At 45.5% G+C, this 26,299-nt stretch overlaps 1 protein-coding gene across 2 annotated transcripts in view; it reads left to right on the forward strand.

The window, feature by feature from the left end:
* The first annotated feature begins 219 nt into the window (after positions 1–219).
* EXOSC9 (exosome component 9) overlaps positions 220–26,299 on the forward strand; it is a 74,134-nt gene continuing 48,054 nt past the window's right edge. The window contains exons 1-3 of one of the 2 annotated variants that reach the window (XM_073572005.1): positions 220–484; positions 14,831–14,925; positions 15,655–15,774. In XM_073572005.1, the coding sequence (XP_073428106.1) occupies positions 419–484; positions 14,831–14,925; positions 15,655–15,774 (281 nt within the window). In that variant the 5' untranslated portion in view covers positions 220–418. Of the gene's footprint in view, positions 485–14,830; positions 14,926–15,653; positions 15,775–26,299 lie in introns of those variants that run through there. The other variant, XM_073572006.1, reaches the window with a different exon arrangement.

The following is a 26,299-nucleotide window of genomic DNA, read 5'->3' on the forward strand; positions in this document are numbered from 1 at the left end:
AGTTCTTGGAGGGCGAGGAGCAATACTGAGTGAAGAGAGGGCACAGGAGCCACAGAGGGAGGGACTGAGCATTCGGGAAGACCTCTTTCTCCATGAAAAGGCTGCAGACAACTCGAGAACGCGACCCCACGTTACACAGAACAGCTCTCCTCCGCCAGGACCACAACAAAATGGCTACGTAGTCCGCACTGTCACATCATCCAGCGATCAGCCTAACAGCGCATGCGCATACACTAGCTGCTGATTCCCCTCACGTTGACGGCTAACGTCTGACGTCATTAGATGCGGCGAAGAGAGTCAGAGGCTGCGCGGTCTGATGACGTAGTTGCCCCTCACGTGTGTTTTGGACGCTGGAGTTGAAGTTGGGGCCTGCATTTATCACGTGTGTGGTTAGTGACTGCGGGGACAGAAGGCGACAATGAGGGAGACCCCGCTGTCCAACTGTGAGAGGAGCTTCCTGCTGCGGGCGATCACGGACAGGAAGGTGCGTGTCTGTAGGGAGAGAAGGCGCTGCACACACTGTATATGCCCGTGCATTTATATGTGTATACATGTGTGTGTATATATCATCTCCTCATACTCAGGAGAATACGGGTCACAGGGCAGACGGTTTTATTTTTTTTGCAAAGAAAATCTTTCGCACAAAGGCGGGAATAATTCCCCTCCATTCTCCAGAAAATGTGACTTCTGCTTACTTTCCATCACAGAGCAGCTGTGTGAGAGTGAATGTGGTTTAGTCTCAGGGTCATGGCCTCTGGGAGTTCTGAAGCCCCTTCTGTTCCTGAGCGTGTTACAGCACAGGGCCGCTCCGTGTGCCGCGGCACAGAACGGTATCCTGGCGCTGTGGACTAGGAGGCATGTTACTCTAATATTCCAGGCTGACAGGCCTATCGCTGCTATGCCGGCGTTATGTTTTACTTTTAGGGGTAACTTGCCGATTGTTAGGGGACCCGTCACCCATGTAAGACCGCCTAGTCCTGAGAGCGGAGCTCTAAAGCGCCTTGTTTTCATGGAGCGATGACAGCACACTTACAGTCGGCTTTGTGGCTGCAGAATCATTCACCTAATAAAAACCCAGTGCTTTGGTGTTTGGACCCTCTGTTTGATCTCGCCCTTATTTGTTCCTAACCGTACCAGATGACTCCTAAAAAGCTTGCAGTCTACCTCGTCCATGACTCGGGTGCTGACATGTGGCCTGTTTTGACCTTTCGCTATCAATAAACTGTCACAGTTCTACATCATCCAATAACGCCTAAGTCACTCCTGCTGCTGGCATAGATGAGCCACTCCAGTTGTCAGAAATCAGCATCTTCTGTTGTTGGGATTATGGAGGAACGTCTTACAGGGAATTTGTCATCACATTTTTTGCAATTTAATCTGAGAGCAGCATGATTCACGGACCGAGACTCTGACTCCAGCAGTGTTTCACTTTGTGGGTTGCTTGTTACTTCCCAAGCAAAAACAGATCCCCACTCTTAGCATTATATAACCCTCACCAGTCTATTGAGATAAGCAATGTCATTTTACTGCTGCAGCCAATCAGCGGCTACTGATTGGCTGCAGGCTTCACATTTCTGCTGGAGAAACACTGTATTTCCCCTTGGATGGAATTAGGAAGCCTGCAGTGGTCACATGACATTATGTCACTACCCTGGTGAGGGACTCCAGGCTGAGAGAACAGGTGGGCAGCACTATGGAAAGGAAGTATAGTTTATTTTACACAGCACTTTGTAGCCAATAGTAAGGTGTTGTCCAACAGTAGACAATGCCTTAAAGTATTAGAGAAAGGGGGTAACCCAGAAAATCTTTATGAATTGTTAAATGGTATCTGTCACCAGGTTTTGGCAATGTAATATGAGAGCAGCATAATGTAGGAGCTGAGAGCCTGATTTCTGTGATGTCACTTATTGCATTTTTGGTAAAATCAGTTTTCTTTATCGCCTTATTGGGGGACACAGAATACCATGGGTGTATGCTGCTGCTGCTAGGAGGCTGACACTATGCAAAAACAAGAAAATTAGCTCCTCCCCGGCAGTATACACCCACCGACAGGCACCAAGCACCTCAGTTTGTGCTTAGTGTCTGTAGGAGGCGGACCGGGATCTCCCCAGATCCGCATTTTTCCTTTCAGGTTTAGTTTGAACTTTTTAATTTTTCCCTCTTTTGTCTTTTAGGTTATTTTCCATCGGGAAACAGGGTGTAGTTGTCACCCTGATTTCTCATATCATGCGGCTGAGCGAGCAGTGTGGTGTTACCCACATCGCAACTCTCAGTACCGCAGGTAGGACTTTTCCCTATCACCTTCCGGTGATAAGGGTTGTGGACAGGTGGCTGGTCCTTGTTGAATCCCCCTCCTCACCGCTCTCTCGGGACAGGGCTGAGAGGAAGACGGCGATCGCAGGTGTTTCAAGCCGTCTTCTGCAGGATGCGGGTACAGAGGACTTCTTCCCCTCCCAGCGGCCTGCCGTTTCTCCGTGGGCCCCTGTGGTCATCCTCTTCTGGGACGTCAGGTAAGTGCCTGTACGTTCCCTCCAGCCCCGCATAAGCTCCATTGACATGGGAGAAGAAGGAACCTTGTTGGCAGTTCCACAAATTTGAATCTCCCGCCCTTTTCAGCCTGTCGCGCGCTCAGCAGCTTTCCCTCATTCACTTTCCCTGCTCTAGCCAGGGACTCTACAGGGTTCCCCTCACTCACCGCAGCGTCACTAGCAGCAGGACCTGGAGATCGCATCCTTAGCGCGGTATGTCGGGCATGGGGCTGCGGCGCCGTCAGGGTAGGAGGCACTTTCACTTTCCCCCTCAGCGCGGGGAATTCCTCTGCTCTCCCTCCTCCCTTCCTGAGCGCGCTCTTTTCAGCGCGCCCTTTCTAGCCCATCTCAGGGCTTCTTTCTCTTTGATATGCCAGCCTCCCCCTTCGGCCATGCCCCCTCCGTCGCTATTAACCAATCGCGGCGCGGCCGCTAAGCTCCGCACCCATCTCCCAGCACAAGGATTTCCTGATGCCTGAATCACTCCTTCCTGCGCTGCTTGGGGGACACTTTGGCGTTTCTTCTGCTGCTCGCACAGAATCTCGGTAGGCTCGGCTCTGGGACAGGGATTAGCTCTCCTCGGCAGTTATTCCCTATTTTCTGCGGCCATTCAGTGCAGTTCACTTATGCCCAACCCTTCAGGGGATCTCTGCTTTAGGCCCACCGCTACCTATTACGCCTGTGCGCGCTGTAAAAAGAAGTGGGCATCGGGTCAGTCGTCCCCATTCTGCCCCCCCTGCAGTCCTTCCAATATGTCAGCATCTCAGGAACGCACAGAGTCCCGGGCGGAGGGCGCTCTTCCCTCCTCTCTCCCCCCCGGAGTGGGCCGTTACAATGTCACAGTCTGTTTCTGACTTGACAAAAGTATCACAGTCGCTGGTCCAGGTTTTAGAACGATTACCTCAGCTATCCTCAGCCACCTCTGCCCCGACCACCTCTCGGGGTGAGTCGTCCGCACCTGACCGCGACCTTCAGAGAGACAGACAGGGAAGGACTTCTAGGAAGCGGGCTCTGTCCACTTCGTCCTCATGCTCGCAGGGCCCTTCCGCTCCCAGGCCTCCTTCTCCTTCCTCGGATGACAGCCTTCAGTCAGGCGATGATTCTCATTCGGAAGCTAGCTCAGAGGGGAACAGCGTTTCTAAAACGCGGGACATGGTCGATAGTCTTATTGCAGCTATCTTCCAAACACTAAAACTTAAACAGGATGAGGCTCCAGCTCAGGAAAGCTCGGTTCTCCTTAGACGAGCCAGACCTCCGTCCCGAACCTTTCCCAATCACAACGATTTCGATACTACCTTAGCCAAACACTGGGAGCGTCCTGAGCAACGTTTCTCAGTCCGCAAGTATTTGGACGTTCTGTACACCTTTGACGCAGAACTGCTCTCAAAGTGGTCCAAGGCTCCAGAGGTAGATCCTCCAGTATCCCGGATAGCCTCTAAAACGGTGCTCTCTCTGCCAGACTGGGCATCGCTCAAAGATCCTACTGACAGGCAGATTGAATCTCTGGCTAAGTCTATCTTTGAGGCATCTGGCGCCTCTCTCTGCCCTATTTTCGCATCCGCCTGGGTGGCGAAGGTCATTTCCGCTAGGGCAAAAATTCTTCGCAGAGGCATCTTAGCGTCAGCTCCTCAAGACGAGTTGGCAGATCTTGCAGATCAGATTAACCAGGCGGGAAAATACCTTTTGGCCGCCTCCTTGGACGCGGCCGGCTGCGTAGCAAGGGCTAACAGCAACATAGTAGCTGTACGCCGAGTCCTTTGGCTAAAGTCATGGAATGCGGACACTACTTCGAAAAAGTCGCTTACCAATCTGCCATTCCATGGCTCTAGGCTATTTGGAGCAAAGCTGGATCAGATAATTTCCGATGCCACTGGAGGTAAAAGTACTTCGCTCCCCCAGTCTCGACCAAAACGTCCCTTCAACAGAAGGGGGTTTCGACCATTCAGGCCCTTTCGTCCCTTCTCTGCCACGGAGAGAGCCACTCAACAGGATCGGCCGCCTGCCACCAGGGAGCGGGATCAGAGGAAACCTTCCTACAAACCCGCTCCTCGCTGGAGATCTAGAGGACAATATTCCAGATCTGCAGGAGCCAATTCCGGCAGATTTTCATCTAAGTGACGGATCACCCCCACCTGGAATTTCTTCCAGGGTGGGCGGCAGACTTTCCGTTTTCGCGAATGCTTGGCTGTCCGTTGTAGACGACGCTTGGGTCAGAGAACTCGTCGCATCCGGTTACAAAATCGAATTTGCTTCACTCCCGAACAGACGGTTTTTCCGGTCTCGGCCTCCGCGACAGCGGGCCCAGATTCCGGGTTTTCTGCAGGCCATTTCCTCCCTTCTTTCCGCCAGAGTCATTGTTCCCGTTCCCTCAGAGGAACGGTTTTCCGGGTTCTACTCCAATCTCTTTGTAGTCCCGAAGAAAGACGGCTCTCTTCGTCCTATTCTGGACCTCAAATTGCTCAATCGCCACGTGAAGATTCTTCATTTCAGGATGGAGTCTCTTCGGTCGGTGATTGCTTCCATGGAGCCCGGGGAATTTCTCTGCTCGGTGGACATTCGGGATGCCTATCTGCACATTCCAATATGTGTGCAACATCAGAAGTACCTTCGATTTGCGTTTCAGGGAGACCACTTTCAGTTCACAGCTCTTCCTTTCGGCCTGGCTTCAGCGCCCCGGGTTTTCACGAAGGTGATGGCGACTGTCATGGCCATCCTTCGCTCCAGAGGGATCCTCATCATCCCTTATCTGGACGATCTTTTGATCAAGGGTTCGTCTCGCCAGGACTGTCTCCGGAGCCTTCAGATAACCCTGGACACTATCAGCCGCCTAGGTTGGCTGGTCAACAAGGAGAAGTCCATTCTGGTCCCCACCCAGCGTCTGACCTTTCTGGGTATGGAATTCGACACGGAGCTAGCCCGTGTTTTTCTTCCACAGGAAAAATTTACAACTCTGTCCAAGGGCATCAGAACTCTCAAGAGGCCTGCTCCCATTCCCATTCGGTTCGGCATGAAGGTCCTGGGGAAGATGGTGGCCTCCATGGAGGCAGTGCCCTTTGCGCAGTATCACCTTCGCCCTCTCCAGCTGTCTCTGCTTTCAGCCTGGGACAAGACCACGATGTCCTTGGACCGTCCTATTCGGCTTCCTCTCAGAGTGAGGCAGTCTCTCACTTGGTGGCTACGGCCAGCGTCAGTTCTCCAAGGGAGGTCCTTCCTTCCGCCTCAATGGCAAATCATCACTACCGATGCGAGCCTTCTAGGATGGGGAGCCGTGTTCCATCAGAAAGCGGCCCAGGGCCGCTGGAAGCCACAGGAGTCTCTCATTCCAATCAATCTTTTGGAGATCAGGGCGATTTTCCTGGCCCTTCTTCACTGGCAGCCCCTTCTCTCCGGCAAGCCGGTCCGTATTCAGTCGGACAATGCCACGGCCGTGGCGTACATAAACCATCAGGGGGGCACGCGCAGCAAACAGGTAATGTCAGAAGTGGCCAAGATATTCCGCTGGGCAGAACGTTACGTTCCGACAATCTCCGCCGTCCATATTCCAGGGGTGGAAAATTGGGCAGCCGACTTTCTGAGTCGCCAGGGCCTAGCGTCCGGCGAATGGTCCCTGCACCCTGCGGTTTTCTCTCAGATATGCGACCGTTGGGGCACCCCGGATGTCGATCTCATGGCATCTCGGATGAACCACAAGGTGCTGCAGTTCGTAGCCAGGTCCAGGGACCCTCTAGCCGTCGCATGCGATGCACTGGTGACTCCGTGGTCCCAGTTTCAACTTCCGTATCTGTTCCCGCCTCTGGCATTGATCCCTCGGGTGGTCAAAAAGATAAAATCGGAAGGCGTACCAGTGATTCTAGTCGCTCCAGATTGGCCAAGACGGCCTTGGTACGCGGAACTGGTCAACATGCTCGCGGACGTTCCCTGGAGGCTTCCGGACCGTCCAGACCTTCTCTCGCAAGGCCCCCTTTACCACGAGAATTCTCAGTCTCTGAGTTTGACGGCATGGCCATTGAGACCGCAATTCTAAAGGAATCAGGTCTGTCCAGTCAGGTTATTCAAACTATGATCAGAGCCAGGAAACCAGCCTCTTCCCTCATTTACTATAGGTACTGGAAGGCTTTTTTCGTTGGTGCGATGATAAGAGTCTTCCCAATGTCTTTTTCTATCCCGTCTATCCTAGGGTTTCTTCAAGCTGGGTTAGACGCGGGTCTGTCCCTCAGTACGCTCAAGGGCCAGGTTTCCGCTCTCTCTATCCTCTTCCAAAGAGAGCTAGCTTCTCTACCACAGGTCAAGACCTTTCTACAAGGGGTTTCCCACGTGGCTCCCCCTCATCATTCGCCAATAGACCCGTGGGATCTCAACCTCGTCCTTAGCGCGCTCCAGAAGGCGCCGTTCGAGCCTCTCCAGGACATTCCTTTGTCCCTTCTCTCTTGGAAGGTCACCTTTTTGATCGCCATTTCCTCCATCAGAAGAGTTTCTGAATTGGCGGCCTTGTCATGTCGTTCCCCTTACCTCGTTCTCCATCAGGACAAAACCGTCCTCAGGCCCGTTCCTTCTTTTCTTCCAAAGGTGGTTTCCGCTTTCCATATCAATGAGGATATCGTCCTTCCTTCTTTTTGTCCGGCTCCATCTCATCCTCTTGAGAAGTCTCTCCACAAACTGGACGTAGTTAGAGCCCTGCGTGTCTATCTTGCCAGGACCTCTTCCTTTCGTCTGTCCGATTCCTTGCTGATCATCTCTGAAGGTCGCCAGAAGGGCCTTCCGGCTTCCAAATCCACGATCGCTCGCTGGATTCGTTCTACCATTCTGGAAGCGTATCGTCTTCAGGAAAAGCGGCCCCCTCCGGGAGTAAGAGCTCATTCCACCCGGGCTGTGGCGGCTTCGTGGGCTGCTCGTCACCAGGCCTCGGCCATGCAAATTTGCAAGGCTGCAACCTGGTCATCTTTGCACACCTTCACGAGGTTGTACAGGGTTCATACCCAGGTCTCGTCTGATGCTGTGGTTGGTAGGAAGGTTCTGCAGGCGGCGGTGGCTCACCGGCCGACCTGAGCCTTTCAGTTACTTTCGTTCCTTTTTGCTGTTCCCACCCTTGGGACTGCTTTGGGACGTCCCATGGTATTCTGTGTCCCCCAATAAGGCGATAAAGAAAGATGGATTTTTGGTTCTTACCGTAAAATCTTTCTTGGAGCCTTCATTGGGGGACACAGCACCCTCCCTGTTTAAGTTGTACCGTGTTGGGTCTTAGAGTCCCTTGTTGGGTTGGTACATATGGTTCGAGTTTTTCTCGTTGCTTCTCCTACTGCTTTTTCACCAACTGAGGTGCTTGGTGCCTGTCGGTGGGTGTATACTGCCGGGGAGGAGCTAATTTTCTTGTTTTTGCATAGTGTCAGCCTCCTAGCAGCAGCAGCAGCATACACCCATGGTATTCTGTGTCCCCCAATGAAGGCTCCAAGAAAGAGATTTTATGGTAAGAACCAAAAATCCATCTTTGCTGCAAATCTAGCAGTTCTCTGAATACTGATCTCTGTATAACCAGGGCTGTGGAGTCGGTGCTCATTTTGGTGGAGTTGGAGTCGGTATAGAATGGACCGATTCCGACTCCTAAAATATATAATAAATTGGGTACAGTAGTTCAATGCAGAATGTGCTGAATATTTTTTCATAGGAATTTGGGAAAGTTATGAAATGTCCTATAAATGACTGTTCTATTCCTGATCTAAGGCTACATTCACAGACAGCGTTTTTCCTGCATTTTTTGAGTATACGTTTTTCAGTTGCAAAAGCAGATCAGCTTTTTAAAAAACGGCATCACCTGAAAGGTTTTTGAGCTCATAGCTAATGTTTTCAATAGAGCAGATTTCTAATCTGCTTTTGCTATCTATCCATATCATATCTGTACCAAAAAGAATGAAAGCCGGATAGCACACAGACTAACACTCCTTTTTTTTAGCACCAGTCAGGTACACCTCATAGCTGCCCAAAAGAACGCCCAGGACAGGCATTGCTCGTCTTCAGTAACACATCAACATCAATTGATAGTTGGAATAAATAGACTGCATTTATCACCACATCTTCTTAAGGTGCAGGCTTTATTTTCAAGTGTAGGGGTGTGAAGTATGAGGTTCTGCAGCAGCTGAGGTGTGCAGTATGAAATTCTGCAGAACAGTATGAGATTCTGCGCCCCCCCCCCCCAGGTTTGATCCTGGCTACGCCCATAGTGTGAATGTCGCCTGGGGATCTAGGCTTTATCTTAGCCGGGATAAGTTATAGTGTGTGTGTGTATGTGTGTGTGTATGTGTATATATATATATATATATATATATATATATATATACACACAGTACAGACCAAAAGCTTGGACACACCTCGATCAAAGCGTTTTCTTTATTTTCATGACTATGAAAATTGTAGATTCACTCTGAAGGCATCAAAACTATGAATTAACACATGTGGAATTATATAATTAACAAAAAAGTGTGAAACAACGGAAAATACTGTATGTCTTATATTCTAGGTTCTTCAAAGTAGCCACCTTTTGCTTTGATTTCTGCTTTGCGAACTCTTGGCATTCTCTTGATGAGCTTCAAGAGGTAGTCACCGGAAATGGTTTTCACTTCACAGGTGTGCCCTGTCAGCAGGGCTGTGGAGTCGGAGTCGTGGAGTCGGAGTTAGTTTTGGTTGGAGTCGGTAGAAATGTTCCGACTCCAGCTTTAAAAAAAAAAATGTATTAATATTTCATAATTGAACTTTCATATGAATTTTATAAATGTTACTCAAATATATATGTTCTATCAAACTATGAACAACAGTGATAAGCAGTTCTGCTGGAGATAGACATTTCTTACTTCTTGTGTGTCACTGTTCTCCACTGCCCTTATCTAATCTTATACTTGGTTAACCTCATGCTGCCCCAACCCCCCTACTTACAATGTATGAAACTGAAAGTGAAAATGTGTTGCAAATTCTTAGTAGTAAAGCTCCTCCTCTAGACTAGATCATACTAGGTGTGCGTCTTCCAAGCATCTCACAGCTGCCTGCTACTCAGAAGAGGAAGACTGTAAGAAGTATTATCCTTTCAACAAACTTTGCATCAGTTAACTGTGAGTACATGAGGAATAATAACAGTATTACTGACCACTATATCAGTTGTACGACCTGGCAATAATTTTGTACAATTGTTTTTAGGAAAAACAATTGTCATTTGGATTGTGAATGCAGAATTAAAAACCTGAGAATGTCAAAGAAGCATCACATTAAATCAGCTGTATTTGAACATTTCACCATCACTCAAGATAGAAAACATTATGTCTGTCAGTGTATGACAAATGATCCAGACGAAAACAAATGCTGTGAAGCCAAGATGAGTGCATATTCAGGCAAAGATAAAAATGCTCCTACCAGAGCTTCTAATCTAAAGAGACATTTACAGCGCTTTCATCCAGAAGTACTGAAAGCAGTGGATGAGAAAGACTACATCCAAACCAATGAACCAGTGCCCAGCTCTTCCAGCCAAACAAAGGAGCAGAGAACTTTGCAGCCATCAGTTGCAAGATATTTTGTCAGTGACAAAGTTACTGTGACAATGACAGTAGATACATTTAAAAAACAGATCATAGAGCTTGTTGTAAAGGATAGTGTGCCTATTTCATTATTTTCACGACCAGCTTTTATGTGTCTGAATGGGGAAATGGCCCGCAAGCTTGGTGTTTCTCTGGAGAGAGAGAGTATTAGAAAATTAGTAATCAAAGAAGCTTTTAAACAAAAGGAAGAACTTAAAAAAACTCTCAAGGGACGCTTTCTGTTTCTTAAAATGGATGCCTGCACACGTCACAGAGTGAACTATTTTGCCATCAATGTCCGATTTGTTTGTGACAAAAATGAAATAGTTACCAAGACATTGGCAGTAAAAGACACCAAAGCTCATCACACCAGTGAGTTTCTCCAGGTCTTGGTGGAAAAGGTTCTGCAAGACTATGAACTTAAAAAAGAGCAAGTTCTTTCTGTCGTAACTGACAATGCTTCAAATATGATAAGTACTATTAAGCTAATGATTGAGAGTAATGATGGTGACCAGCAGCTAGAAGAACATTCTGGGTCCACAGACACAGAAATGTTTGAAATAGAGGAACACAGTATTGTAACTGAGGAGCAAACTGAAGTTGCTTCAGATGAACAGCAACATGATAGTTTAGATGATCTTGTTGAAACTGTGTCAATATGTTCTTTCATTCATCACATGCGCTGTGTTGTGCATACGCTACAGCTGGCTATAAGAGACAGTCTGCAAGAAGGACATGCTGCTGCACTGATTGGCAAGGTGAGAAAATTGGCTACTGTTGCCAGAACCCCTAAAGTTGACTCAATTTTGAAGAGACGTGCTGGAAAAGGGGCAATTATTGATCAAGCCACACGATGGGGCAGTACTTACTTAATGATTCAGCGCTTGGTTGAACTGAAAACCTTTCTTGTAGACATGGCTAACCCTCAACTGACGCTAAATGAAAGTCAGTGGAATCAGGTGACTGAGCTGGAAAAATTGCTAGAGCACCCATTTACAGTGACTAAAAAATTACAAGCAGAGGACTTAACTCCAGGTATTTTCTTAAAGGAGTGGAAGAACCTGATGTTTCGCCTGTCCCAAAGAGGAGGGTTAATTGCAAGTGGCATTGCTACATCAATGAAACGGAGAGAGGAGCTACTATTACAAAATAACATTCTTTTGGCAGCTGTTTATGTAGACCCGATGCATCGGATTCTTCTAGATGATCAACAGCTAAGTAAAGGAAAAGAAGCTCTGTTTGAAATAGCAGTAAGGATGAAAGGGTTGCAGAACAGTCAGGAGGAACAAGAAGAATTTGGTCGTCCTGCCACATCTTCACCCTCATCATCAACTGATGAAGAATTTAATTTTGAAAAATATTTGGATCACAAGGACCGTGCAAAGCGTTCCCGCATAGAAGAGTCATCCCCATCAAGGAACACAGCCAGTACATTTCAGCAGAATTTTTCATGTGCACTAAAAGAAATTGAGAAATTTGACCGTTCATCAAAAATAACAGTGCAACAAGCGATTCCTCTGTATCCTGACATTGTCAGAGATGTTGCCCGAGTGGTTACTGCTTTGCCACCAACACAAGTTAGTGTAGAGAGGTTGTTCTCTGCTCTCAAAATAATTAGATCAGATTTGAGGGCATCCATGAAGGAGGATCTGACAGAGGCAATACTTTTTCTGAGGACAAATTTATAGATTTCTTCTTATTAACTGCATAAAAGTGTTTATTGCATATTTACTTACAGTTTAGAAAAGTTTATAAAAGTTATTTGCTATATTCTAATTGTATTCTAATAAATGTAGTTTTTGCTCTAAGTGGTCTGATTACTTATATGATGGTGAGAAACTGAATAAGCACGATGTTTAATACTTTACAACAGTAAATTTGTTGTTATGAATTGGCCATTTATGAAGGAGTCGGAGTCGGAGCCTGATAAAATCCAGGAGTCGGAGTCGCAACTGTGGCTTACCGACTCCACAGCCCTGCCTGTCAGGTTTAATAAGTGGGATTTCTTGCCTTATAAATGGGGTTGGGACCATCAGTTGTGTTGTGCAGAAGTCTGGTGGATACACAGCTGATAGTCCTACTGAATAGACTGTTAGAATTTGTATTATGGCAAGAAAAAAGCAGCTGAGTAAAGAAAAACGAGTGACCATCATTACTTTAAGAAATGAAGGTCAGTCAGTTCGAAAAATTGGGAAAACTTTGAAAGTGTCCCCAAGTGCAGTGGCAAAAAACATCAAGCGCTACAAAGAAACTGGCTCACATGAGGACCACCCCAGGAAAGGAAGCCCAAGAGTCACCTCTGCTGCGGAGGATAAGTTCATCCGAGTCTCCAGCCTCAGAAATCGCAGGTTAACAGCTGCTCAGATGAGAGACCAGGTCAATGCCACACAGAGTTCTAGCAGCAGACACATCTCTACAACAACTGTTAAGAGGAGACTTTGTGCAGCAGGCCTTCATGGTAAAATAGCTGCTAGGAAACCACTGCTAAGGACAGGCAACAAGCAGAAGAGACTTGTTTGGGCTAGAGAACACAAGGAATGGACATCAGACCAAAGCACAGATTTCCACTGGTCTAATGAGTCCAAATTTGAGATCTTTGGTTCCAACCACCATGTCTTTGTGCGACGCAGAAAAGGTGAACGGATGGATTCTACATGCCTGGTTCCCACCGTAAAGCATGGAGGAGGAGGTGTGATGGTGTGGGGAAGCTTTGCTGGTGACACTGTTGGGGATTTATTCAAAATTGAAGGCATACTGAACCAGCATGGCTACCACAGCATCTTGCAGCGGCATGCTATTCCATCCGGTTTGCGTTTAGTTGGACCATCATTTATTTTTCAACAGGACAATGACCTCAAACACACCTCCAGGCTGTGTAAGGGCTATTTGACCAAGAATGAGAGTGATGGGGTGCTACGCCACATGACCTGGCCTCCACAGTCACCAGACCTGAACCCAATCGAGATGGTTTGGGGTGAGCTGGACCGCAGAGTGAAGGCAAAAGGGCCAACAAGTGCTAAGCATCTCTGGGAACTCCTTCAAGACTGTTGGAAGACCATTTCCAGTGACTACCTCTTGAAGCTCATCAAGAGAATGCCAAGAGTGTGCACAGCAGTAATCAAAGCAAAAGGTGGCTACTTTTGAAGAACCTAGAATATAAGACATATTTTCAGTTGTTTCACACTTTTTTGTTAATTATATAATTCCACATGTGTTAAGTCATAGTTTTGATGCCTTTAGAGTGAATCTACAATTTTCATAGTCATGAAAATAAAGAAAACTCTTTGAATGAGAAGGGGTGTCCAAACTTTGGTCTGTATCGTATGTATGTAATCGATATTATACAGCGTATTACATATTTACAATTTATTACAGTTTTTTGTGTTCTAAAGTTGTATTCCAATAAATAGATATTATGTTCTATCTAAATATCTTGATTATTGGATCATAGAAATGATTAAATGTCTGATGTTCACATTGTACTACAATACATTTTTCACTTAAATATAAGCAATGTGTGTGGGAGTCGTGGAGTCGGTGTAAGGGAAATTGAGGAGTCGGAGTCGCAGGTTTGGCTTACCGACTCCACAGCCCTGTGTATAACCCTACTCTCAACACTGCTTGTCTGCTTTGTGTACCCTGTGCATAGGCAGAAAGCTCCCAATTAGTGGTGGGGTGTGGTTACACACAGCTCCTGCTGATAAGACACTGACTTTGTTAAAACTCCAACAAGCATTTGTTGCAATATGTACCTGCTTGTCCTTGACCTTATGACACGTAATATTACATTGGCTTTAGAATGTATTTACCCCCCTGCAGAGTTCCCAACCAGAGATTAGAGTATCTGTCCATACGACCTCAATATGCCACACACTCCATATAGGTGATCTTTATAGAAGAGAGGGCAGGAAAAAGCCTTTACTTACACACACAAGTTGTAAGGCACGTTTAGAGTTTGCCAAAAGACATGTGGGAGACTCAACAAATGTATGGAGCAAGGTGCTCTGGTCAGATGAGGCCAAAATTTAACTTTTAGGCCACTAAGCTAAACCCTATGGCTGGCAACGAACCGACAAAGCTCATCACCGCAAGAATGCCCTCCCCACTGTGAAAGGTGGTGTCTGCATCATGCTGTGGGGATGTTTTTCGGCCACAGGGACAGGGAAAATGGTCTGAGTCAAGGGGTATATGGATGGTGCGAAATACAAGGATATTTATGAGCAAAACCGGTTTCAGTCTGTCAGTGATTTGAGACTGGGATGGAGGTTCACCTTCCAACAAGACAATGGCCAAAAGCATACTGCTAAAGCAACACTCGAGTGGTGTAATGGGAAACGTGTAAATGATCTGGAGTGGCCTAGTCAAAATCCAGACCTTAATCCAACTGAGAATCTGTGATCAGTCTTGAAGATTGCTGTTCACTAGAGGAAACCCTCTAACCTGAAGGAGCTGGAGTAGTTTTGCCTTGAGGAATGGGCAAAACTTCCAGTGGCAAGGTGTGGAAAGCTCAGAGAATTATGAGGTAGCAAAACTTGAAAAATGCCAGGGGGGTGAATACTTTCACAAGCCAGTGTGGCTCATGTGCAGATTTTGCTTTGGTTTGTGCGTCTGTGTAAGCAGTTTCATAGGAAAATGTTGAAATAAACCAAATTAACAATAGTAAAGTAACTATATGGATCACTGCATATTTTTTCTTTAGATCAGCAGCACTTTTTTAATTTTTAATTTTTTTTTTAATTTCTGCAGCGTCTTGATGGCCGTCAAACCTACGATTACAGAAATATTAAGATCACTTTTGGAACAGAATATGGCTGCTGTATTGTTGAGCTTGGAAAAACCTGGTAAATTCACTTAAAACCGTGTTTATATGTGATTAGGATTAAAATAAAAAATCTTTGCTGTACCAGTGTAGTATTCTTAGTCCAACTATTGGGATTATTCATTGATGTCTCTCAGAAGTGAGCGGTTCCAACCACTTTACAACCCTACATACCTACCGAGACATGCACGTGATAGGCAGGTAGTGTGCACATATCCGATTATGATGCATTTGCTAATTGTGTCCATGTCTCGTGAGGGATCGATATGTCATCGGCACCAATCACTTCTGACGCAGAACTGAAGATCTCTATATGTCCTTACAAATGTAAGAGCGTCTCTGGGATTTATTGATATTAACATGGACAGCATGTGTCCAGAGTGGGCGTATTATACATCGTATTTAGTGATGAGCGAGTGTACTCGTTGCTCGGTTTCCCTAGCATGCTCGGGTGTCTTCCGAGTATTTTGGCATGCTCGGAGATTTAGTTTTCGTCACCTCAGCTGCATGATTTGCGGCTGCTAGACAGCCTGAATACATGTGGAGATTCCCTAACAGACAGGCAATTCTCACATGTATTCAGCCTGTAAAGCAGCCGTAAATGATGCAGCTGCGTCGACAGAAACTAAATCTCCGAGCACGCCAAAATACTCGGAGGTCACCCCAGCATGCTTGGGAAAACCCGAGCAACGAGTATACTCGCTCATCACTAATCGTATTCTATATTATAGAATATGTCCTTTTCTTTCAGTGTTCTTGGACAAGTGTCTTGTGAACTTGTTGCCCCTAAGATGAACAGACCTACTGAAGGGATTCTTTTCTTCAATCTTGAGCTTTCATCTATGGCTTCACCTGCATTTGAGTCAGGAAGGTAAAATATTGTAAAATGTTATTGTGCTGCATTCAATATTGCAGTGAATGATGTTTCCTGGTCTTCAAAAGTCGCTTGCCTGGCCTAGCATTTTGGTTGCGTTCCATATATTTCCATTCTGTAGTTCTAGTTGATGGTCGCCTCTGTCAGTGCACAACAGGCAGATTGCTTGGAAAATGACAGTACATGACGTAATATTCAGCAAACATGCAGCCACACGACACTGTCCTGATCACACTGTTTCTGCTAGTGCTTTGTAGACAGTGTAAATGCTGGGTACAGTTTCCAGAAAAGTGCTAGAACCTGACACCTGTAGTGGTCTGGATGCGGTGTACGATCGCTCTATCGACACCAGAGTCCTGGAGTGTCCCTCTGATATAGGCATAAGGCACCCTGTAGGGCTTTCTGTACAAGTACCTGAAGAAGGATAAAGCTTTGGAAAGGAAGTTTTGGGAGCAGGTCTATGAATTGGTTGTCTTAATATTGGATAGTCATTCCCTCCCCAACACATACGTGCTCAGTTCAGTAAGGCAAATGTGTGGTTGATGGGGAGAGAGAAACAGACGCTGCTAGACACCGCTGATGGCAGCTTGTCTGCAGTCAGAATAGAAAATGTTAAACTCCGATCTTTCTTTCCTATGTTTTCTGATATTGGAGGAGTGATCGGACACCCCCAAATAAAAAAAAAAAAAAAAAAGGTTTGACCTTTAAATTTCATCATTTTGAAACTGCGCAGTTTCTGGTGCTAAGAATGGCTGCTGATGGAGGAGCATGTGACCAGACCAGTCCTTCAGCCTCCTGTGAAACCCTGGCGGTGACTGATGGACAGGTTTGGCTATTTCCACCTTCATCATCAGCCATTTTGAGACCCAGAGAGCGCTACACTCTGTGAAGAAGGCTGCACTAGCAAGTAAGCGTAAAACAGCCACAAACAACAGGCAATGCAAAAAAGTCCAAAATAATACGAAAAAATCTTTATTGGGGACACAACAGGTAAACGGCATGAACAAGCTAAAAAGTGACAAACAATGTCTGTAAAAATAGCGGTGGGGAATGACTCCAAAAATTATAATATCATAATCATATGTAGAAGCCTGTATACATGGCCAACAAATGGATTATATAAAGTACATACAGCAATGACACAGATCCCCTGCACTAGGGTCCAGATAGAACATAGCAAATGCATAGAGAAAATATAAGTAGATGATGACTAACAGGCTGATATATAAATTGTGGTCAAATGAACCAACATTAGGTAACGGATGACTGTATAACTAATACCCAGACCGCCAGTCATCACAGCATAAAGGACAAACAGACGTATTATCATAATAGATAAATGGACCCTATAGAAGCAGTGGCCACGCAGGACATGTACACATATTACAAACAAGTGTTCAAAAGATGGCCATAGTTAATGCTGCAAAGGAGGGTCACATACCAGGATTGGAGGCGCCACACAGCCCACCGCTAGCCCCAACGCGCGTTTCGGAACAATTCCTTCCTCAGGGGGCATCAGGTGTAAACCCCGTTATGACTATTTATAGCATGGGTAATCAATACTGAGGAGGACAATTTTATATTACAGGAGGATTTATGTAAACTAGAAGCTTGGGCTGATAAATGGCAAATGAGCTTTAATGGGGATAAATGTAAGGTTATGCACTTGGGTAGAATGAACAAGATGTATAATTATGTGCTTAATTGTAAAACACTGGGCAAAACTGTCACTGAAAAAGACCTGGGTGTATGGGTGGACGACAAACTCACATTTAGTGGCCAGTGTCAGGCAGCTGCTGCAAAGACATAAAATAATGGGATGCATTAAAAGAGGCATAAATGCTCATGAGGAGAACATAATTTTACCTCTATATAAGTCACTAGTGCGATCACACTTAGAATACTGTGTACAGTTCAGGTCTCCGGTGTATAAGAAAGACATAGCTGAACTGGAGCGGGTGCAGAGAAGAGCGACCAAGGTTATTAGGGAACTGGGGGGTCTGCAATACCAAGACAGGTTATTACACTTGGGGTTATTTAGTTTGGAAAATCAAAGGCTTAGGGGTGATCTTATTACAATGTATAAATATATGCGGGGACAATACAAAGACCATTCTAATGATCTTTTTACTCTTAAGGGCATGTCACACTAAGAGATATCGCTAGCAATATCGCTATAACTTGTGACGTTATAGCGATATTGCTAGCGATATCGCTGTGTGATACTTACCTACAAGCCGCTCCCCCGCAGCTTATCGCTGATCTCGCGAGAATAGGCTGGACTGTTTCTCGTCGGGCGCTTCCTGCGGCGCTTCCTGCTGTGACGACGAGCGACGTGTGGATGCGGGCGGGAGGACGCAGGATCGCCTGGTGTGACAGGTAAGTAGCGACCCCCGTCCCCAGCGATGTCGCTAGTGAGATCTGCCTGTGTGGCAGCTCACTAGCGACCACTTAGCGATGCACCAGCGATCCTGACCGCGTCATATCGCTGGTCGGGATCGCTGGTGCATCGCTAAGTGTGACAGTACCTTTAGACCTGTGACGGGGACAAGGGGGCATCCTCTACGTCTGGAGGAAAGAAGGTTTAAGCCTAATCACAGATACAGATTCTTTACTGTAAGAGCAGTGAGACTATGGAACTCTCTGCCATATGCTGTTGTAATGAGTGATTCCCTACTAAAATTTAAGAAGGGACTGGATGCCTTTCTTGAAAAGTATAATATTAGGCTAATTTCACACTTGCTTTTTTTTGCAGCGCGTTTTTCCCGCAAAAAAAGCATTGAAAAAACGCATACAAAAGCATACAACTGCTGCGTTTTTTTCAAGCATTTTTATGAGCATGCATGAAAAAAACGCAGCGTTTTTATGCGTTTGTATGCGTTTTTAGTGCGTTTTTACCGCATTTGCGTTTTTCCAAACATTAGGTGGCCCCTCACACTAAACCAAACCATGACTTTACTAACCCTGACCCTAACCCTTAACCAAAACATACTTAACCCTAACCCAAACCCTAAACCCTAACTAACCCTAACCCTGACCCTAAACCCCCTTAACTAACCCTAACTCTAACCCAAACCCCTAAATTCCATGGTTAACAAAAAAAAAACGCATGTGCAAAAAAACGCATACATAAGCATGCCAATGCGCACATATGCGCACCCATAGACTTATAATGGGTGTCTTGCTGTAAAAAAACGCATTGCGCGCGCATGCGTTTTTTTGAGGCAAGTCGGACGCCCAAAAAATGCAACAGGATGCATTTTGTGCGCCCGAGCGCATACCGCAAAAACGCATACAAACGCGTGTGTATGCGCACATAAGCGCATCCCATGCAAAGTATAGGAAAAAAAAACGCATGCGTTTTTTAGCGCTAAAATCCCGCGAAAAAAACGCAAGTGTGAAACCAGCCTTACAGGGTATATACACTAGTTTCCTTAATATTGCGTTGATCCAGGGAGCTAGTCTGATTGCCGAATGTGGAGTCGGGAAGGAATTTTTTTCCCCAATGTGAAGCTTACTGTTTGCCACATGGTTTTTTTTGCCTTCCTCTGGATCAACATGTTAGGGCATGTAGGTTAGAATATGGGTTGAACTAGATGGGCTTAAAGTCTTCCTTCAACCTTAATAACTATGTAACTATGACTATTTATAGCAGGCATGCAAAGAAATCATCCACTCAGTGCTGTGCCAAGGTCCCGCCCACCTATCAAATACCATCCCAGCAGCTGTTGCTGACACAACGGGCCCCCGTGAGGTCAGACAACAGACTGCGGGTGGAAGTGAAGGAGGCGTAAGCAGGGCAGAAGCCACGCATGCGCAGTAGCGCAACAGCATGTAGCGGCCATATTGGATAAGGGTGAATGATAGAAAAACCTAGGAATTGTATACCAATAACGATAAAAGAATCAAAGCATATAAGAAACAAGGCCTGAGGGGTATCGCAGGGTATAAACTGAATGAGACTGCCAGAAATAGTCGGACGGGGGGAACAAATGGCAAGATTCTTAAACCCAAAAATATATGTATTTTAAAAAAATCAAGATTGGAATATATATATATATACACTCACTGGCCACTTTATTAGGTACACCTGTCCAACTGTGTGTTAAGACTTAATTTCTAATCAGCCAATCACATGGCGGCAACTCAGTGCATTTAGGCATGTAGACATGGTCAAGACAATCTCCTGCAGTTCAAACCGAGCATCAGTATGGGGAAGAAAGGTGATTTGAGTGCCTTTGAACGTGGCATGATTGTTGGTGCCAGAAGGGCTGGTCTGAGAATTTCAGAAACTGCTGATCTACTGGGATTTTCACGCACAACCATCTCTAGGGTTTACAGAGAATGGTCCGAAAAAGAAAAAAAATCCAGTGAGCGGCAGTTCTGTGGCCGGAAATGCCATGTTGATGCCAGAGGTCAGAGGAGAATGGGCAGACTGGTTCGAGCTGATAGAAAGGCAACAGTGACTCAAATTGCCACCCGTTACAACCAAGGTAGGCAGAAGAGCATCTCTGAACGCACAGTGCGTCGAACTTTGAGGCAGATGGGCTACAGCAGCAGAAGACCACACCGGGTACCACTCCTCTCAGCTAAGAACAGGAAACTGAGGCTACAATTTGCACAAGCTCATCGAAATTGGACAGTAGAAGATTGGAAAAACGTTGCCTGGTCTGATGAGTCTCGATTTCTGCTGCGACATTCGGATGGTAGGGTCAGAATTTGGCGTAAACAACATGAAAGCATGGATCCATCCTGCCTTGTATCAACGGTTCAGGCTGGTGGTGGTGGTGGTGGTGTCATGGTGTGGGGAATTTTTTCTGGGCACTCTTTGGGCCCCTTGGTACCAATTGAGCATCGTTGCAACGCCACAGCCTACCTGAGTATTGTTGCTGACCATGTCCATCCCTTTATGACCACAATGTACCCAACATCTGATGGCTACTTTCAGCAGGATAATGCACCATGTCATAAAGCTCGAATCATCTCAGATTGGTTTCTTGAACATGACAATGAGTTTACTGTACTCAAATGGCCTCCTCAGTCACCAGATCTCAATCCAATAGAGCATCTTTGGGATGTAGTGGAACGGGAGATTCGCATCAGGGATGTGCAGCCGACAAATCTGCGCCAACTGTGTGATGCCATCATGTCAATATGGTCCAAAATCTCTGAGGAATGCTTCCAGCACCTTGTTGAATCTCTGCCACGAAGAATTGAGGCAGTTCTGAAGGCAAAAGGGGGTCCAACCCCTTACTAGCATGGTGTACCTAATAAAGGGGCCAGTGAGTGTATGTGTATATATATATATATATATATATATATATATATATATATATATATATATAATCTGTGGATAGGTCATATATAACTGTGTAAGAGGCAAATATATATATATATATATATATATATACACACACACAAAAAAGACGGGGTTTGTAGATGCTTCAGTATAGTTATAATAATGGCACTTGGTGCGTCCACTCTTGATAGAAGAAGATGCCGGACTAACGAATCTCACCACATATTCAGTAATCGGCAAAAATACTCAAAATGTCGTCACTGGAATAAAGTACATAATATTAAAATGTAAAAAAAGATAAAAAATAACAGAATTGATGCCACACACAATATAGAGCAACCAGTGGATAAGTTAGAGAAACGGAGCAAATGAGAGGCATTCATTGAGACCATACGGTTGTGTAGTCTTTAGTTGCCAAATCCATCTGGCCTCGAGTCTAGCCAATCTCTTGGTCAGCTGGCCACCACAAATATTAATCTTCAAGGCATCGATGCCGCGCACCTTCAAAGGGTAGCATCACTATTGTGGAAATTTCTAAAATGGCGCGGTATAGTCTTAAGGGTGGCTGCGTCTGTCTGGTCGCCAGCCGCCTGAATACCCAAAACATGTTCTCTTATTCTGACTTCTAGTTGACGTGTAGTCATACCTACATAAATTAACCCAAGTAGCATAATAGACAATGTATCTGGTAGTGCAGGTGATACGTTGTCTAATTTTAAAGGTCTTGCTGCCACCCGAATCCGTAAACATATCGCAGCGGAACACGTTAGCGCAGGCGACACAGTGGCCACACGGAACGCACCCACACCTAACAGAGAAATTATCCAAGAATGTGGATAGCTGCTGGCCAGAGAAGTGGCTCAAGACCAGATGGTCCCTAAGATTTTTAGCTTGTCTGAAAGACGTTGATGGTCTCTCAGTAATAAATTTCCCAATTATGGGATCAACACGAAGGATGGGCCATGCTTTTTGCAAGATCTCCCGTACCCTATTGGACCTGGAGTTAAAGGTCGTAACAAACCTCACTGTTGAATCTTTATTGGAAACCGATGGTTTTTGAACTATAGAGGAGGTCATGGCGAGATGCGTGCTTAGCCCTGTTGAATGCTCTCTTGATCGATCTACGGCTGTAGCCGCGTGCCAGAAAATGCTGGCAAAATTCAGCTGCTCTAAATAGGTCACTGTCCGTGGAACAAATACGGCGTAACCGTAAAAATTGTCACACAGGGACAGCTCTGATCATGTGATCAGGATGTCCAGATGATGCATGAAGTAACGAGTTAGTAGCAGTTGACTTCCTAAAGATGTCAGTCTGCAGCAACCCAGCAGAGTCCCTCCTGATGGTAACATCCAGGAAATCCAAGGAATTAATATCATGCACAAAAGTCAAATGGATGTTGAGGTCATTGTTATTCAACGAGGATATCAGCTGCTCAAGGTCGACAGGGTTACCCTGCCAGACGAAGAAGATATCGTCGATGTACCGCGTCCAAAAGGGGACACGGCACATCGACACCCCCTCATTTCACAAAAAGAGGTCCCTCTCCACAGCCCCAGGAAGAGATTAGCATATGAGGCCGCAAAGGCCGCCCTCATTGCGGTCCACTGGAGCTGTAGGTAGAAGGACCCCTTAAACACAAAAAAATTGTGTGCGAGGGTGAACTCCAGTAGTTCCAGCAGGAGGTCCCTCACACCTATAAACAATGTAGATGTATTAAGAAAGTATCTCACAGCTCTCAAACCATCGCTGTGTCTTAAATTTGTTTAGAGGGACTCCACATCTGCTGAAACTAGTAGAGTATCCCCCTCGAGGTACAACCTGTCTACCTTGCGCAGCAGATCACTCGTATCCCTAAGAAAAGAGGGGAGGTTAGCCACCAGGGGTTGTAAATGATAGTTGATCCACCTGTTAACGTTTTCCAGGAAGTTCCCTCTGCCAGACACAATTGGTCTACCAGGTGGCACAGAGGAATCCTTATGAATTTTGGGGAGGAGGTACAAGGTTGAGACTGTTGGTTCAGGTACTACCAGAGCATTAGACAAGTCTTTGGTGATAACGCCATCCTGTAGAGATCTTTTAAGAATGGTATCCAATTGGGAACAATATGCAGAGAGAGGGTTATAACTGAGTTTCCTATAACAAATAGTATTGTTAAGTTGTCGAAACACCTCTCTCTCATACATATTGACAGGCCACAGGACGACGTTACCACTCTTGTCTGCTGGTTTTATAATAATATCTAGCATCTCCTGAAGAAATCTCAACCTGCATCTCTCATCCTTAGTCAAATTATCATTGATGATGAATTTAGGTATCTTATACAATTCCTCTGTAACCACCTGGACGAACAAGTCTATATTGGCACAGGATGACAATGGAGGGAACTTACCAGAGCGCTGGCAGATCGAGGGAGGACTCTTACCTCCATCATAGATATTCTCAGATGCCAATTCCTCCAAGACATTCAATGCCTCTTGTTCTTTCTCTGTAGGGAATAGAGAATGAAGGTCATTATTAAAGAAGTATCTTTTGAACAACAGTGACCTCGCAAACAAGTGCAAATCCTTAATAGTATCAAATAGATTAAGGGCCCAGTCACACATAACGACTCACCAGCGATCCCGACAACGATATCAACGTGTCAGGATCGCTGGTAAGTCGCTATGTGATCGCTGGTGAGCTGTCAAACAGACAGCTTCACCAGTGATCAGCACAGCGATGCCAAGCGCGTGGCATCGCTGTGTTCGTTAGTTATCAGCGCGCTGATACAGGGAGCTGGTAACTAGCGTACACATCGGGTTTCTAAGGGACGCACGTCCCTTGGATACCCGATGTGTACGTTAGTTACCAGCTGATCGCTGGTCTCCCGCCTGTCACACGCAGCGATGCGTGGTGGCCAGCGGGAGACCAGCGACCAAAGAAAAGTCCTGGGCTTGCCTACAGCGATCAGCGATACCGGCAGGGGGGCCGGTCGCTGATCGCTGTCACACACAGCGATCTCGCTGGTGAGATCGCTCTTGTGTCACAACACAACAGCGGGGCCCTAAAACTGGATGCAGGTGAAAATGAGAGACCCCTGCTGAGCAGCTGCAGCTCAACATCAGTGAGCCTAAATTGGCTTAAATTAATCACCTTGTTATCACGGCTATCAGTCGCAGATACCGCATTACGCTTGTATGGATGGTAGGAATGATCCCGATGTCTTGTGCTTTCATTCGTCACAGTTGTTGCTATAGATGCAAAGGAGAGATCAGACCATCCACTCAAAGATGAGATGGAAAAAGTAGATGAGTTCTTGCGAAGATTAGAATTATTGGGAGAATGTTTTCTCCATAAATAGACGCGTTTGGACTTATAGTCCCTATTTCCCTGTTATATTTAGTGACCTGTGTATCTTGAATTTTCTTTACCAATATATCGGTAGACTTATCCAGATCAGACTCAAATTTCTGTATCTTGTCTATTGGACAGCCCAAGCGTAACTCTGTCTGTGCGGTGTCAATCACACCATCCAAATTACTAATGGCAGTAGTATTAAAGTCAATCAAGAGCTGCATCAACAGGAAAGAACAATCATTGCACGCCTCTTCCCATTTATTAATGAAGAGTACATCATCAATCGGAAAAGATGGGATAACCTTACCCTGAGTCCTCTGGGTATCATTTTGTTATTTTTATACTTCTCAAGGAACACCCTATTCCACCACAATCTGGAACGTTTATCAAGCATGGGTTTAATGGTGGAGAATTTTTCATCCCATCCAACATCACTCGGTTGCTGCTTATCAGCCTTGTTATTGCCGAAAACCTTGTCCATTTGAGAGAGCCAGGATTTCTCCCTGGCTCGGAAGTCCATGGTGTTGGTCAAAGAACCTGTGCATGACACAGCAGAGTCAAATTGTGAAACAAATTGACAACACAAAAAGTTGAGAAGTCCAAACAAAATCATAATTATATCATACGGGATAATGAATATACATTGTTGGTTCAGCTATGGTTAAGGACAGTGTAGGACTCGCTGCAAATCAACTAAAACAACCACAAACAACAGGCAATGCAAAAAAGTCCAAAATAATATGAAAAAAATCTTTATTGGGGACACAACAGGTAAACAGCATGAACAAGCTAAAAAGTGACAAACAATGTCTGTAAAAATAGCGGCGGGGAATGACTCCAAAAATTACAATATCATAATCATATGTAGAAGCCTGTATACATGGCCAACAAATGGATTATATAAAGAACATACAGCAATGACCCAGATCCCCTGCACTAGGGTCCATATAGAACATAGCAAATGCATAGAGAAAATATAAGTAGATGATGACTAACAGGCTGATATATAAATTGTGGTCAAATGAACCAACATTAGGTAACGGATGACTGTATAACTAATACCCAGACCGCCAGTCATCACAGCATAAAGGACAAACAGACGTATTATCATAATAGGTAAATGGACCCTATAGAAGCAGTGGCCACGCAGGACCTGTACACATATTACAAACAAGTGTTCAAAAGATAGCCATAGTTAATGCTGCAAAGGAGGGTCACATACCAGGATTGAAGGCTCCACACAGCCCACCGCTAACCCCAACGTTCGTTTCGGAACAATTCCTTCCTCAGGGGGCGTCAGGTGTAAACCCCATTATGACTATAGCAGGCATGCAAAGAAATCATCCACTCAGTGCTGCGCCAAAGTCCCGCCCACCTATCAAATACCATCCCAGCAGCTGTTGCTAACACACAACAGGGCCCCATGAGGTCAGACAACAGACTGCGGGTGGAAGTGAGAGGCGGAAGCAGGGCAGAAGCTGCGCATGTGCAGTAGCGCAACAGCACGTAGCGGCCATATTGGATAAGGGTGAATGATAGAAACACCTAGGAATTGTATGCCAATACATGATAAAAGAATCAAAGCATATAAGAAACAATGCCTGAGAGGTATCGCAGGATATAAACTGAATGCACTGCATTTAAAACTCAAAAATATATATATTTAAAAAAAAAAAATCAAGATAGTAATTTAAATATACATACATATATGTGTGTATGTATATAGGTCATATATAACTGTATATAAGCAAAAGAGATTTATTACTGACCAAAGATGTAAAAAATTCACATATATATATATATATATATATATATATATATATATATATATATATATAAAAAAAAGGAGCCAGCGCCGCTTAAGGATAGAACACACAGCACAGAGT

This window comes from Dendrobates tinctorius, unplaced genomic scaffold, assembly GCF_039654945.1.
Source record: "Dendrobates tinctorius isolate UK_male_01 unplaced genomic scaffold, ASM3965494v1 ptg000030l, whole genome shotgun sequence".
Lineage (NCBI taxonomy): Eukaryota > Metazoa > Chordata > Amphibia > Anura > Dendrobatidae > Dendrobates > Dendrobates tinctorius.